This window comes from Chiloscyllium plagiosum, chromosome 43 (assembly GCF_004010195.1).
Source record: "Chiloscyllium plagiosum isolate BGI_BamShark_2017 chromosome 43, ASM401019v2, whole genome shotgun sequence".
In the NCBI taxonomy this organism is placed as follows: domain Eukaryota; kingdom Metazoa; phylum Chordata; class Chondrichthyes; order Orectolobiformes; family Hemiscylliidae; genus Chiloscyllium; species Chiloscyllium plagiosum.
This window is the reverse complement of record NC_057752.1, coordinates 14,841,040-14,854,682: the sequence shown is the minus strand read 5'-3', so window position 1 is coordinate 14,854,682 and position 13,643 is coordinate 14,841,040. Positions and strand designations below refer to the sequence as shown.

At 42.9% G+C, this 13,643-nt stretch overlaps 1 protein-coding gene across 2 annotated transcripts in view; it reads right to left on the bottom strand.

The window, feature by feature from the left end:
• The window catches only part of spryd3 (SPRY domain containing 3), a 371,515-nt gene that overhangs the window by 322,600 nt on the left and 35,272 nt on the right, over positions 1 to 13,643 (bottom strand). For both annotated transcript variants that reach the window (XM_043682106.1, XM_043682107.1), the window contains exon 6: positions 1,835 to 2,023. In XM_043682106.1, coding sequence (XP_043538041.1) covers positions 1,835 to 2,023 — 189 coding nt within the window. The remainder of the gene's footprint in view (positions 1 to 1,834; positions 2,024 to 13,643) is intronic.

Here is a 13,643-nt window from a genome sequence, read left to right as displayed (position 1 = left end):
CAGAGTTTTAGTTTAGCTCTCTGTAGTTTTGAAGCTGCCATACATCTCACCCTGCTATGGCAAAATGTTTGAATTATCTCTTCCAGAATTTTCTCTTCCAGAATTTTCTCTTAATGGACTTTCATCCTGAATTGGAGAAGCATTGCATATGACACAATCTATTTTACTGAATTTGTCTTTGCCAAGGGTGTGTTTATAGGATGTTACAATGTTGGAAAAGTTGCTGTTTAGTAGTTAAATAATCTATTATTCTGTTAAGTTCTCCAATAGTTAAAGTTAGACCAATTTTTCTTTCTTTTGACTGTAGATTAACAATAAAGTGTGTTTTGCTTAAGGCTGAGTAGTGTAACCAATCAAATTACATCTGGAACACAGCATTTTACACTTGTCTTTAAATAAGAAAACATTAGGGTCAATGCTAACACCTTGATTTATTTGAAGCGGGTTTGGTCTGGTCCATAACAATATCATCCACTACCTCCACAAAGACAACCAAATTCAAGGCAAACAGGCTAATGCAGTAGACTATGGTAATCCATTAGTTATGTTATTGGTGCAGTAATCCCAAGGTAAAGTGCTTAAATCTCACCCAGCAACAATTAATGCAAATAATATTTGAGCTTCCACTGGAAAGTAATCACAAAATCTAATGTTCACTCTTACCTTTGTTCCTTTCTCTATACCCAGAAGTGCTAACAGCTGCATGGGTTTTCCCCATCACTAAATCATCTGTGGCAACATTCACAATTATTTAGCATATCACCAATAAAGAACTCCAGGTCCACAATGCTTAACTGGGTCTCAGAGTTCAGCAGAGCCAGTAAAAACTGCCTTGTCAGTATCATACATGTTACAAAGAACGAACTTTAAAGGTTCAAACAATGATGTGCAGCAAAAGCTCAAGTTTGATTTCACAACATCTGGTATATTCACAGAAGCAACTCAAAAAAGCAGTAACACCACCGTTACATTTGGTTTGTAAAAATTCTCATTTTCTTTAAGCGCACAACGAAACATAAGTGGAATCTAGGCAAATCCTGCAACTAGGATCAGCTTCATCGATCAGTTCAATGATGGGAGAGGGTTTTTTTTATGTGGGTATCACTGCCAAGCCACCATTTACTGTCCATCCCTAATCGCCCAAAGGACAGTTAAGTACGATCGACATTGCTATGGATCTGGAACCACGTGCAGGCTAGACCAGGTAAGATCAGCAGTTTTCTTCCCTAAAGGACATCAGTGAACCAGATGAGTTTTTCCAAAAATTAGCAATGGTTTCATAGATATCATTAGATTCCTAACTCCAGATAGTTATTGAATTCAAAATTCTACCATCTGCTTTGGCAGCATTCAAACCTGGGTCCCCAGAAGATTGCCAAGGTCTCTGGATTAATAGTCTACCAATAATACCAGAGGCCATCATGTTTGAATGAACTTGTACCTGTGCATTTAGATCAGTTCCTGAGGTCACATAGATCAGTGTCACCAATGTGAAATATTGCAAATTATTAGGATCAGGCAATAAACTCAATACGTATCCTGCTTCCCAATACCAACAGAGATGACTCACAGAAAGAGAAACTTAGACACTTCTGAAGTCACACATGGCTGGCTTCACAAAAAATTGCATTTTCAAAATTGAAGAGAGTTTCCTGACATTGGCATATAAATGCAATCTAAATTTTACAATACCAAGACAATTTCTGATGAGTTCCAGAATCTACTAGTAAAGCCATGATAAAACTTGCTGACAGATTTTCAAAACACATTGTCTTGCAATATTTCCCGATGCAAAGATAATCTTGTGAAACATGGACTTGAAAAAGTTACTTACTGTTCCACAAACTTTAACATCATGTAAACGGCCCCATTCATCTTCATGACTGTCAACCATCATGACACTGTCGTCCTCATCCAGCCCCCATTCAACCTGAAAGTCAATGCGAACTTCTTCACCAAGAGAGTGCATTCCAACTGCTGGAAACAATCCGTCAGGAGACATAGCCATAACTACTGACCCCACCTAGACAAATATAAAAAGGAAAAAAGGTCTTTCATACAGATACATTATACAAACACAACAGTACAAGATCAAATAATACTGATCCAACTCATGAACAGATGCATTACTCGATATCGAACTGAGTTCCACGTGTCAGGAATAGGAGGCCACGAAGTCTCTTCTGAGTACTCGATCTTTCGGTCAAATCACAGCTGATCTGACTGTATTTGAACTCCATTAACCTGCTCAAACAGCTGGGCAGTTGGTTTGTGATCAGAGTAAAGTCAACAGGGGTGAAGCCACATTAGGTTTGGTACTGTGTAATGAGCCCAGCCAGGTGTTAGACTTGGAAGTAGGTGAGCATTTTGATGATAGCGATCTGTTATGTTTACTTTAGTGATAGAAAGGGATAGGTATATACCACTGGGCACGGGTCACAGCTGGGTGAAAGGCAATTACGATGCAATTAGGCAAGATTTAGGAAGCATAGGATGGGGAAGGAAACTGCAGGGGATAGGCACATTAGAAATGTGGAGCTTATTCATGGAAAAGCTCCCGAGTGTCCTCGACAAGTATGTACCTGTCAGGCAGGGAGGAAGCTGTAGAGCGTGGAAGCCGTGGTTTATGAAGGAAGTGGAATCTTTGGTCAAGAGGAAGAGGAAGACTTATGTTAGGATGAGATGCGAAGGCTCAGTTAGGACGCTTGAGGATTACAAGGTAGCCAGGAAAGATCTAAAGAGAGAGTTCAGAAGAGCCAGGAGGAGACATGAGAAGTTGTTGGTGGATAGGATCAGGGTAAATTCTATAGGTATTTAAGGAATAAAAGAATAACGAGAGTAAGAAGAGCTTATGGCCGAAGTGTCGATTCTCCTGCTCCTTGGATGCTGCCTGACCTGCTGCGCTTTTCCAGCAACACATTTTTCAGCTCTGATCTCCAGCATCAGCAGTCCTCACTTTCTCCTAGACAGTAAGATTAAGGGCAATCAAGGATAGCAGTGGGAAGTTGTGTGTGGAGTCAGAGGAGATAGGGGAAGCAGTAAATGAATATTTTTCAACAGTATTCACGCTAGAAAACGACAATAGTGTCGAGGAGAATACGGAGATACAGGCTACTAGATGAGGTGGGATTGAGGTTCACAAGGAAGAGGTATTAGAAATTCTGCAGAGTGTGAAAATAGATAAGTCCCCAGGGCCGGATAGGATTTATACTAGGATCCTCTGGGAAGCCAGGGAGGAGGCTGCCGAGCCTTTGACATTGACCTTTAAATTGTCATTGTCTACAGGAATAGTGCCAGAAGACTAGCAAAGGATAGCAATTGTGGTTCCCCTGTTCAAGAAGAGGAGTAGAAACAACCCTGGTAATTATAGACCAGTGAGCCTTACTTCAGTTGTTGGAAAAGGTTATAAGAGATAGGATTTATAATCATCTAGAAAAGAATAATTTGATGAGGGACAGCCAGCACGGTTTTGTGAAGGGTAGGTTGTGCCTCACAAATCTTATGGAGTTCTTTGAGAAGGTGACCAAACAGGTAGATGAAGGTAAACCGGTTGATGTGGTGTATATAGATTTCAGCAAAGCGTTCAATAAGGCTCCCCACAGTAGGCTATTGTACAAAATGTGGAGGAATTGGATTGTGGGAAATATAGCGGTTTGGATAAGTAATTGGCTTGCTGAAAGAAGACAGAAAGTGGTGGTTGATGGGAAAAGTTCATCCTGGAGTCCAGTTACTAGTGGTATACCGCAAGGGTCGGTGTTGGGTCCACTGCTGTTCGTCATTTTTATAAATGACCTGGATGAGGGCGTAGAAGGGTGGGTTAGTAAATTTGCAGACGACACTAAGGTCGGTGAAGTTGTGGATAGTGACAAAGGATGTTGTAGGTCACAGAGAGACATAGATAAGCTGCAGACCTGGGCTGAGAGGTGGCAAATGGAGTTTAATGCGGACAAGTGTGAGGTGATTCACTTTGGTCGGAGTAACCGAAATGCAAAATACTGGGCTAATGGTAAGATTCTTGGTAGTGTAGATGAGCAGAGAGATCTCTGTGTCCAGGTACACAGATCCTTGAAAGTTGCCACCCAGGTTGACAGGGTTTAGATTCCCTACAGTGTGGAAACAGGCCCTTCGACCCAACAAGTCCACACCAACCCTCCGAAGTGTAACCCACCCAGACACATTTCCCTCTGACTAATGCATCTAACACTATGGGCAATTTAGCATGGCCAATTTAGCATGGCCAATTCACCTGACCTGCACACCTTTCGACTGTGGGAGGAAACCGGAGCACCCGGAGGAAACCCATGCAGACACATAGAGGATGTGCAAACTCCACACAGACATTTGCCTGAGGCTGGAATTGAACCTGGGACCCTGGTGCTGTGAGGCAGCAGTGCTAACCACTGAGCCACCATGCCACCCGTTCCAGTGAGCCACCGTGCCACCTGTTAAGAAGGCATACAGTGTTTTAGCTTTTATTAATAGAAGGATCGAGTTCCGGAACCATGAGGTTATGCTACAGCTGTACAAAACTCTGGTGCGGCCGCACTTGGAGTATTGTGTACAGTTCTGGTCACCACATCATAAGGAGGATGTGGAAGCTTTGGAAAGGGTGCAGAGGAGATTTACTAGGATGTTGCCTGGTATGGAGGGGAGGTCTTACGAGGAAAGGCTGAGGGACTTGAGGCTGCTTTCGTTGGAGAGAAGGTTGAGAGGTGACTTAATAGAGATATTTAAGATAATCAGAGAGTTAGATAGGGTGGATAGGGAGAGCCTTTATCCAAGTATGGTGACGGTGAGCATGAGGGGGCATAGCTTTAAATTGAGAGGTGATAAATATCGGACAGATGTCAGAGATAGTTTCTTTACTCAGAGAGTAGTAAGGGTATGGAATGCTTTGCCTGCAACGGTAGTAGATTTGCAAACTTTAGGTCGTCATTGGACAAACATACGGACGTACATGGAATAGTGTAGGTTAGATGGGCTTCAGGTTGGTATGACTGGTCGGCGAAACATCGAGGGCCGAAGGGCCTGTACTGCGCTGTAATGTTCTATGACAGCATGGGTTCAACTCTCACATATCACAATAGTAAGGCTCAGCAAATAATAATTAACCAGCATCTTCAGGATCATGGGTAAATGCTGAGAGAACCCTGTAGCTGGTGGTAATGCAGCCAGCACTTTCTTGGGATATTAACCCAGGACATAGCATGCCATCACCTACATCCTCAGGCTCTGGTTACCACTTATAGTTTTTATTCCCTCAAACATCTGTCAAGCATAGTTAACAGGAACCATAAAGGACCATAACTTGGCATACTGTGTTGACACGTGAAATACTCACGGTATGTTTCATATTACAAGTGTTCTCAGGCACAGGAACAGCAACTTGCGTCACAACTGATGGCATGGAGGTTTTGCTCTAATGTTCATGAGTTCATATGCTTTGGCCTTGATTCACACACCTCTTTCTCACACATGCAGTAACAACAATGCAGGATTGGGTATTCACGAAGATTCCACACTGCTTGTATTTCAGGGTAGACAGACAGTAGGCTGGAAGAACACAGCAAGCCAGGCAGCATCAGGTGGTGAAGTCATCGAAGTTTCAGGTGTAAACCTTCTTCAGGGCTGAATTCCCAGAGATTTGAGAGATATTGGAAGAAACCACCTATTTCTCAGTCTTTTGGAACTATAACCTGAATGGAAGTCAGGCTTTTATTTTATTCATTCATGTGATGTGGGCATTGCTGGCTGGGTTAGCATTTATTACTGAGCTGAAAATGTGTTGCTGGAAAAGCGCAGCAGGTCAGGCAGCATCCAAGGAACAGGAGAATCGACGTTTCGGGCATAAGCCCTTCTTCAGGAATGAGGAAAGTGTGTCCAGCAGGCTAAGATAAAAGGTAGGAAGGAGGGACTTGGGGGAGGGGCTTTGGAAATGTGATAGGTGGAGGGAGGTCAAGGTGAGGGTGATAGGCCGGAGTGGGGTGCGGGCGGAGAGGTCAGGAAGAAGACTGCAGGTTAGGAAGGCGGTGCTGAGTTCGAGGGATTTGACTGAGACAAGGTGGGGGGAGGGGAAATGAGGAAACTGGAGAAATCTGAGTTCTGACTCTCCTGTTCCTTGGATGCTGCCTGACCTGCTGCGCTTTTCCAGCAACACATTTTCAGCTCTGATCTCCAGCATCTGCAGTCCTCACTTTCTCCTTAGCATTTATTACCCCTTCCTAGTTGCCCGTAACGAGGTCGTAGTGAGCAACCTTCTTGAACCGCTGCAGTACAATTCTGTAGGCAAACCCACATGCTGTTAAAAGAGGGAATTCCAGAATTTTGACCCAGTGATACTCAAGGAATAGTAGTACATTTCGAAGTCAGAATGGTGTGCATCTTGGAACAGAACGTGTAAATGGTGGAGTTCTCATGTACCTGCTGTCCTTGTCCTTCGAGATGGCAGTGGCCATGGGTTTGGAAGATACTGACAAAGGAGCCTTGGAGAATTTCTGCAGTGTATCTTTTAGATGATACATACTGCCATAACTGAAAACCAGCAAAGTTGTGCATCTTGAAAATCAAGTGTTGCATACTGCTGAGTTGTGCAATACAATGTTGCCTTTTAGAAGCAAAAATAGGGAGATGTCATTAAGGAAATTCTGCCTAGCAACAGCTTTCTGGTTGGTTGAGCTTCAGAGTGTTCAAAGAAAGTGCAAGTGTTAAGAGCAACAGAGAATGAAAAAACTTCCAGACCCTGCAGACTGAGCGAGGACAAGAATGTGGACTTTTCATCTTCAGAATTTTGTTTACCCTGTCTGTATTCTTTTTCCATGTAAATGATCTTAATCATGGCTAAACGCATGTTTATATGGGACTTTGAAAGGCAATAGTTTAAGTTGCACAAATTAGAAATCCTTTCTTTCACTGTTTTTGTAAACATTAATTGAGTTGTAATAAATCGATTAGTTTTACAATAGCTGAAACATCCTAATATAGTTTCCTTTTATCCTGGATAGCACTCAGTTAGGCAAATTGGGTTTTGGTGATCTCACTGGGATTTTATACATTTATACATTTTGTGACAACTTGTGAAACGGTGGAGTATGATTATCAGCACACTATTCTAAGTTATGTTGTGACAACGATATTCACAACAAATGTGCACAAGTACATCACCCTTTACATTTACAGCACAAGTACAGCAGACAGAAGTTCACAACTTTAATGAAATGTACTTTTAATTGCTATACTCCATGCTGATCTCTAAATCACAGCACAAAGATAAATAAATGACATCAAAGGAACAACATGGATTCTGCAATATTCAGTTAAGGCTACTTAGTCTCTTTGAATAACTGTTCCCATGTTCACACTACCCTCCCACAAACCGAACATTTTATTACAATAAATACAAGCTATCAAATTAATATCCATGAGAGATATGGAAAAACGACTGCCACACATTCAACCTCCCTGTCATCTGTCAAGACATTCCACTAACACAATCACCCCATGTTGGCTAGAAAGCCATTTTAATTTATCTTATGTTGATCCCACAGATAATGTAAGACAGAAGTACTCAGGTACTGTGGTTTCTCGATCACACAACCATTTTGGGAACATTTTCAGGGCCAAATAGCAGAATTTATCCAGATCCATACACACAGCAGAATCTTTCTCCTAAGTTTTACTTATGCTCATAGTATACTTCTGCAGAAACATGCACTCCATTATTCTGCCACAGTTCTTTGACATCCGCACTAGTGTCGTCAGCCACAGGTCAATGAGTATTCCTTTCACCTGGGATCCATCCACTAGAGACCTGAATTAATAACGTAACTGTACAATGGAGTGGAATAAATCGATCCAGGCAGCTAGAGTACTTCGAGACCTCATCACTTGCCCAAATCACAGTCAAAAGAGCCCATCTGCAGAGGTGAGGTGCAAGTGACTAGCCTTGACATCAAGGCAGCATTTGATAGAGCATGACATTAAGGAGCCCTAGTAAAACTAGAGTCAGAGGGAATTCGTGGGGAGGGGAAACGCTCCACTGGTTAGAATCTTATCTAGTACAAAAGATAGATGTTGGTCGTGATTATCAGCTTCGTCCCAGACATCACTGTGGGGGTAGTGTTCCAGGCCCAATCACCTTCACCTGCTTCAATTACCTTCCTTCCATCAGAAAGTCAGAAGTGGGGATGATGACTGCACAATGTTCAGCACCATTTGTGACTTCTCAGATACTGAAGCAGTCCATACCCAAATGCAGCAAGACCTGGCAATATCCAGGTTTAAACTGATAAGTGGCAAATAAAATTTATGCCACAGTGTGTCAAGCAATGATCATCTCTACATGATAATCTAATCATATCGCCTTCATTGGCATTATTGACACCGAATCCCTGCAATCAACTCCCTGATCAGAAACTGAACTGGACTAGGCATATAAATACTGTGGCTACAAGAAAAGGGTAGCTGCCGGGAATCCTGCAACAAGTAACACACTTCCTGATTCCTCAAAGTCTATCCATCATTGCAAAGTACAAGACAGAAATATGATGAAATTCTCTTGATTTGCCTGCATCAATGCAACTTTAACACCACAAGAAATTCAACAATATCCAGGACAAAGCAGCCCATTTAATTGGAATCCCATTCATCACCAGTACTCAGTGGCAGTAACGTGTACAATCTCCAAGATGCTCTGCATTAACTCACCAAACCTCCATCAAGAAAACTTTCCAAACCCACCACTTCGCCCACCGAGGACGACCTTGGTAGCAGATACATGGGCACACCATCACCTGCAAGATCCCACCACCCTGACTTGGAACAACACAGCTCCTTCACTGTTGCTGGGTCAAAATCCTATAACTCCTTTCCTAATAATATTGTGGAAAACTGTACACCAGATGGACTGCAGCGGCTAAAAAGGAGCAGCTCAAGGACAATCAGGGATGAGCAAAAATGCTGTGCCTACTAAAGACCCTCAGATCCCATGAAAGGATTTTTTAACATTTGTGTGTACCCACAAATTGTCATTTTTATGCTGTGCTGACAGGTAACCTGCATGTTAATGGAATAAAAGGTCCTTCGCATCATCATCTCTTCTTCTCAGGCAGCACCTGAGACTGAGGGAGACTTGCTTCTACTCTGGATTGATGGGTGCGAAAATAGATGAAGAGCCTAGTGTGGGTTCTGCAGAATCTGCCATGCATGGGACAGCTGGCTATATGAAGGGTCAGATAGAGGGACGGTTTGGTGGCTTGTGCTTGCCCTCCAACTCCTAGATTTAGCCTCTGTATTTTCTGACGAAGTCTCTCAAATATGTTCAGCCTCTTCAGAAATGAACCTTCTCTGTTTTAGTCAGTCACCAGCCAGGCTTGCTCCTAAATCAATGAGGATGCACAAGACCATATGATCGCACGTGTTTGGCCATTGAGAATCTGCACTCGTACAAAGGCAGCAACTTTGATGTGGCTTTCCCTCCTGCTGTCATTTGCTTTCTTTTAAAACTATGATAAAGACCTTAATAAAGAATTGGTGATCCTATAAGTTCATAAGATATCGGAGCAGAATTAGGCTATTCGGCCCATCGTGTCTGCCCCGCCATTCGATCATAGCTGATATGCTCCTCACTGCATTTTCCTGCCTTCTTTACATAACCCTTCAACTCATTACCAATTAAAAATCTGTCCAACTTCTCCAAGTTACTCACTGTCCCAGCATCCATTTCACTGTGGGGTAGCGAGTTCCACATATTCACAACACTTTCAGAGAAGTAGTTTCTCCTCAATTTTGTTTTAAATTTGCTACCCCTTACCCTCAGATGATGATCTCTCATCCTAGAATATCCCACAAGAAGGAGGATCCGCTCCACGCTTATTTTATCCAGACCTTTTATCGTCTTGAATACCTCAATTTGATCTCCCTTCATTCTTCTAAATTCCACAGAGTATAGGCCTAAATTGTTCAATGTCTCTTCATATGACAAGCTCCATCTCTGGGTTCAATCTAGTGAACCTCCTCTGAACTGTCTCCAATGCCATGACATCTTTCCTCAAATAAGGGACCAAAACTGTGCACAATACTCCAGATATTGCAAATCCCTTGTATAATTGCAACAATACTTCCTTACCTTTATATTCTATTCTAATATTATATTGTATATTATATTATATTCTTTTAGCTATAAAAGCCTACATTCCATTCACCTTCTTTATTACCTGCTGTACCTGCATGCTCGTTTGCTGTGCCTCATGAACAAGGAGACCCAGATCCCTCTCTGCACTGGAGCACCCTGAAGTCTTTTCCCACTTAGATAATAGGTCACCTTCTCATTTTTTCGACCAAAAGGCAGTACCTCACACTTATCTATGTTAAACTCCATCTGTCACATTTTGGCCCACTCTCCTAACCTATCTATATATAGTTGTAAGGTTCTTATTTCCTCATTGCAATTTACCAACCCGTCTATTACTGTGTCATCTGCACATTTGGCTACTTTGATCCCTGTATCTAAGTTGTTAACGCAGGTTGGAAATAGCTGGGGTCCAACGACCTAACCCTGTGGCATCGCACTAGTTACATCTTGCCATTCAGAAAAAAAAATTATCCTGACTCTCTGTCTTCTGTCCATCAGCCAGTCATTTATCCAGGCTAATAAATTACCCCGAAGCCCATACGATCCAACTTTGTGAATTAATCTTTTGTACAGCATCTTATCAATGCCTTCTGGAAGTCCAGATATATTACATATATGGCACAGAAATAGTTTAACAGGTCCACACCAGAGTTCATGCTTCATTTCAGCCTCCTCCTACCAGTTTCCATTTAACTCTATCCATTTTTATCTCCTTTAAGGTCTTATCCAGCTTCACCTTGAATGCATCTATGCTATTCTTCTGAACCATTCCCAGCTAAAAGTTCCAGATTGTCACCACCCTCTGGGTAAAGTCTTTTCTCCTGAACTTGCTATTGGATTTATAGAGTCATTAACAGCACAGGAGAACGATACACAGACCTAGTCCATGCAGCTCATCACAGAACAATCTTATCAATGCCATATCTCCATGTTTGTCCCATAGCCTATGGGGTCAGAGAATCTGAACGTTAACCTTGGAGCTAAAATTCCTCATCCCTGGAATCACTCTGGTCAATCTCCTCTGCACCCTCTCGTGGACCCTCTTGACATTTCTGAAGCTTGGCAAGCAGAATTGGATACAATATTTTAATTGGGGCCTGATCAAACATTTAGTTTTAAATTTGCTCATGGGAAGTGGGTGTCACTGTTTAGGCCAGGATTATTCCCATCTTCAATTGGTCCTTGAGAAGGTGGTGATGAGCTGTCTTCTGAAACCACTGCAGTCCTGAGGGTGTGGGTACACCCATAGTGCTGTTAGGAAGGGAGCCCCAGGATTTTGACCCAGTGACAGTGAAAGAACAGTAATGTGCTTCCAATTCAAGATGGTGCGTGGCTTGGAGGGGAACTTGCTGGTAGCGTTCCCATGCATCTGCTGCCCTGATCCTTCTAGGTGGTAGCGATCTGGCTTTAGAACGTGTTGTCAAAGGAGGTTTGGTGCAAAACTGCAGTGCAACTTACAGGTGGTACATTCTGTTGCCATTGATCATGAATCAGCTCAATGCTGAAGGTGGGAGACGGGGTGTCAATGAAATTAGCTACTTTGTCCTGGGTGATGACAGACAACTTGAGTATTGTTTAAGCTACAGTCATCCAGACAAATGGAGAGTATTATCCAAGAAAAATAATAGGCCTGAGGATTGAGAACAGTTTAGAATTTAGCAAAGAAGGATTGAGGGATTAAGTAAGAAGAGGAAAATACAGTCCAAAAATAAGCTTGCAGGGAACACAAAGACTGACACTAAGAGTTTCTATAGGTACGTGAAGAAAAAGAGAGTGGTGAACACAAATGTAGGTCCCCTACAGACAGAACTGGGGAATGTATAATAGGGGACAAAGAAATGGCTGAGCAACTGAGTACATATTTTGTTTCTGTTTTCACAAGAGAGACACAAATCAGATACCAGAAACATTGGAGAACTTAGCGCAAGATTTAGTGACAGGGAAGAACTGAGAGAGATCAATATTAGTAGAGAAATGATGCTGGCTAAATTGCTGGAATTGAAGGTGGATAAATCCTCAGAGGCTGATCATTTCCATCCCAGAGTACTTAAGGAAGTGGCTCTAGAGATAGTGGATGCATTGATCGTCATCTTCCAGGAGTCCATTGACTCCGGAACAATCCCTGGAGATTTTGAATATTACAGTGACAACGGGAGATAGGGAGAAAACAGGGAATTATAAACCAATAAGCCTAACATCAGTAGTGGGAAAAATTCTCGAATCCAATTTCAAGGACTTTGTAGCAAAGCATTTAGATTTATGAAGGGGAAATCATACTTGACAAATCTGTTGGAATCCTGTGGAGATGTAACTAGTAGAGTTGACAAGGATGAGCCAGTCAATGCAGTACGTTTGGACTTTGTCAAATGCTTTCTGAAAGTCCCACATAAGAGATAATTGTGCAAGATTCCAGGGACAGCAGGAGGAGAGATGGACTAAGTTTGGATTGTTTTCGCTGGAGTTCAGATGAATGAGGGGGAATCTCATACAGACTTATAAAATTCTAACAGGACTAGACAGGGTAGATGCAGGGAAGATGCTCCCGATGGTGGCATGCCCAGAACCAGGGGTGTCACAGTTTGAGGATTTAGAGTAGGCCATTAAGGATGGAGATGAGGAGACTTTTCTTCACCCAAAGACTAGTGAGCCTGCGAAATTCATTACCACAGGAAGCAGTTGATGCTAAAACATTGATTGTATTTGTGAGGAGGCTAGATATCAAACTTGGGGCAAATAGGATCAAATGTGATGGGGAGAAAGCAGGATGAGGCTATGGAGTTGGATGATCAGCCATGATCTTGATGACTGGCACAACAGGCTCAAAGGGCCGAATGGCCAACTCCTGCTCCTATGTTTCTATTCCACCATGGGCGGCACGGTGGCACAGTGGTTAGCACTGCTGCCTCACAGCGCCAGAGACCCGGGTTCAATTCCCGCCTCAGGCGACTGACTGTGTGGAGTTCTCCCCGTGTCTGCGTGGGTTTCCTCCGGGTGCTCCGGTTTCCTCCCACAGTCCAAAGATGTGCAGGGTCAGGTGAATTGGCCATACTAAATTGCCCGTAGTGTTAGGTAAGGGGTAAATGTAGGGGTATGGGTGGGTTTCGCTTCGGCGGGTCGGTGTGAACTTGTTGGGCCGAAGGGCCTGTTTCCACACTGTAATGTAATCTAATCTAATCTAAAAAATCTAATCTATACTCCTTGTGCAGTGTAGTGTAGTGAGTGAAAAGGGAGTGGGAGAGAGGAGGGCTGCAGGATTCATAGAACATAGAACATAGAACAATACAGCACAGCACAGAACAGGCCCTTCGGCCCACGATGTTGTGCCGAACATTTGTCCTAGCTTAAGCACCCATCCATGTACCTATCCAATTGCCGCTTAAAGGTCACCAAAGATTCTGACTCTACCACTCCCACAGGCAGCACATTCCATGCCCCCACCACTCGCTGAGTAAAGAACCTACCCCTAACATCTGTCCTATACCTACCCCCCCCTTAATTTAAAGCTATGCCCCCT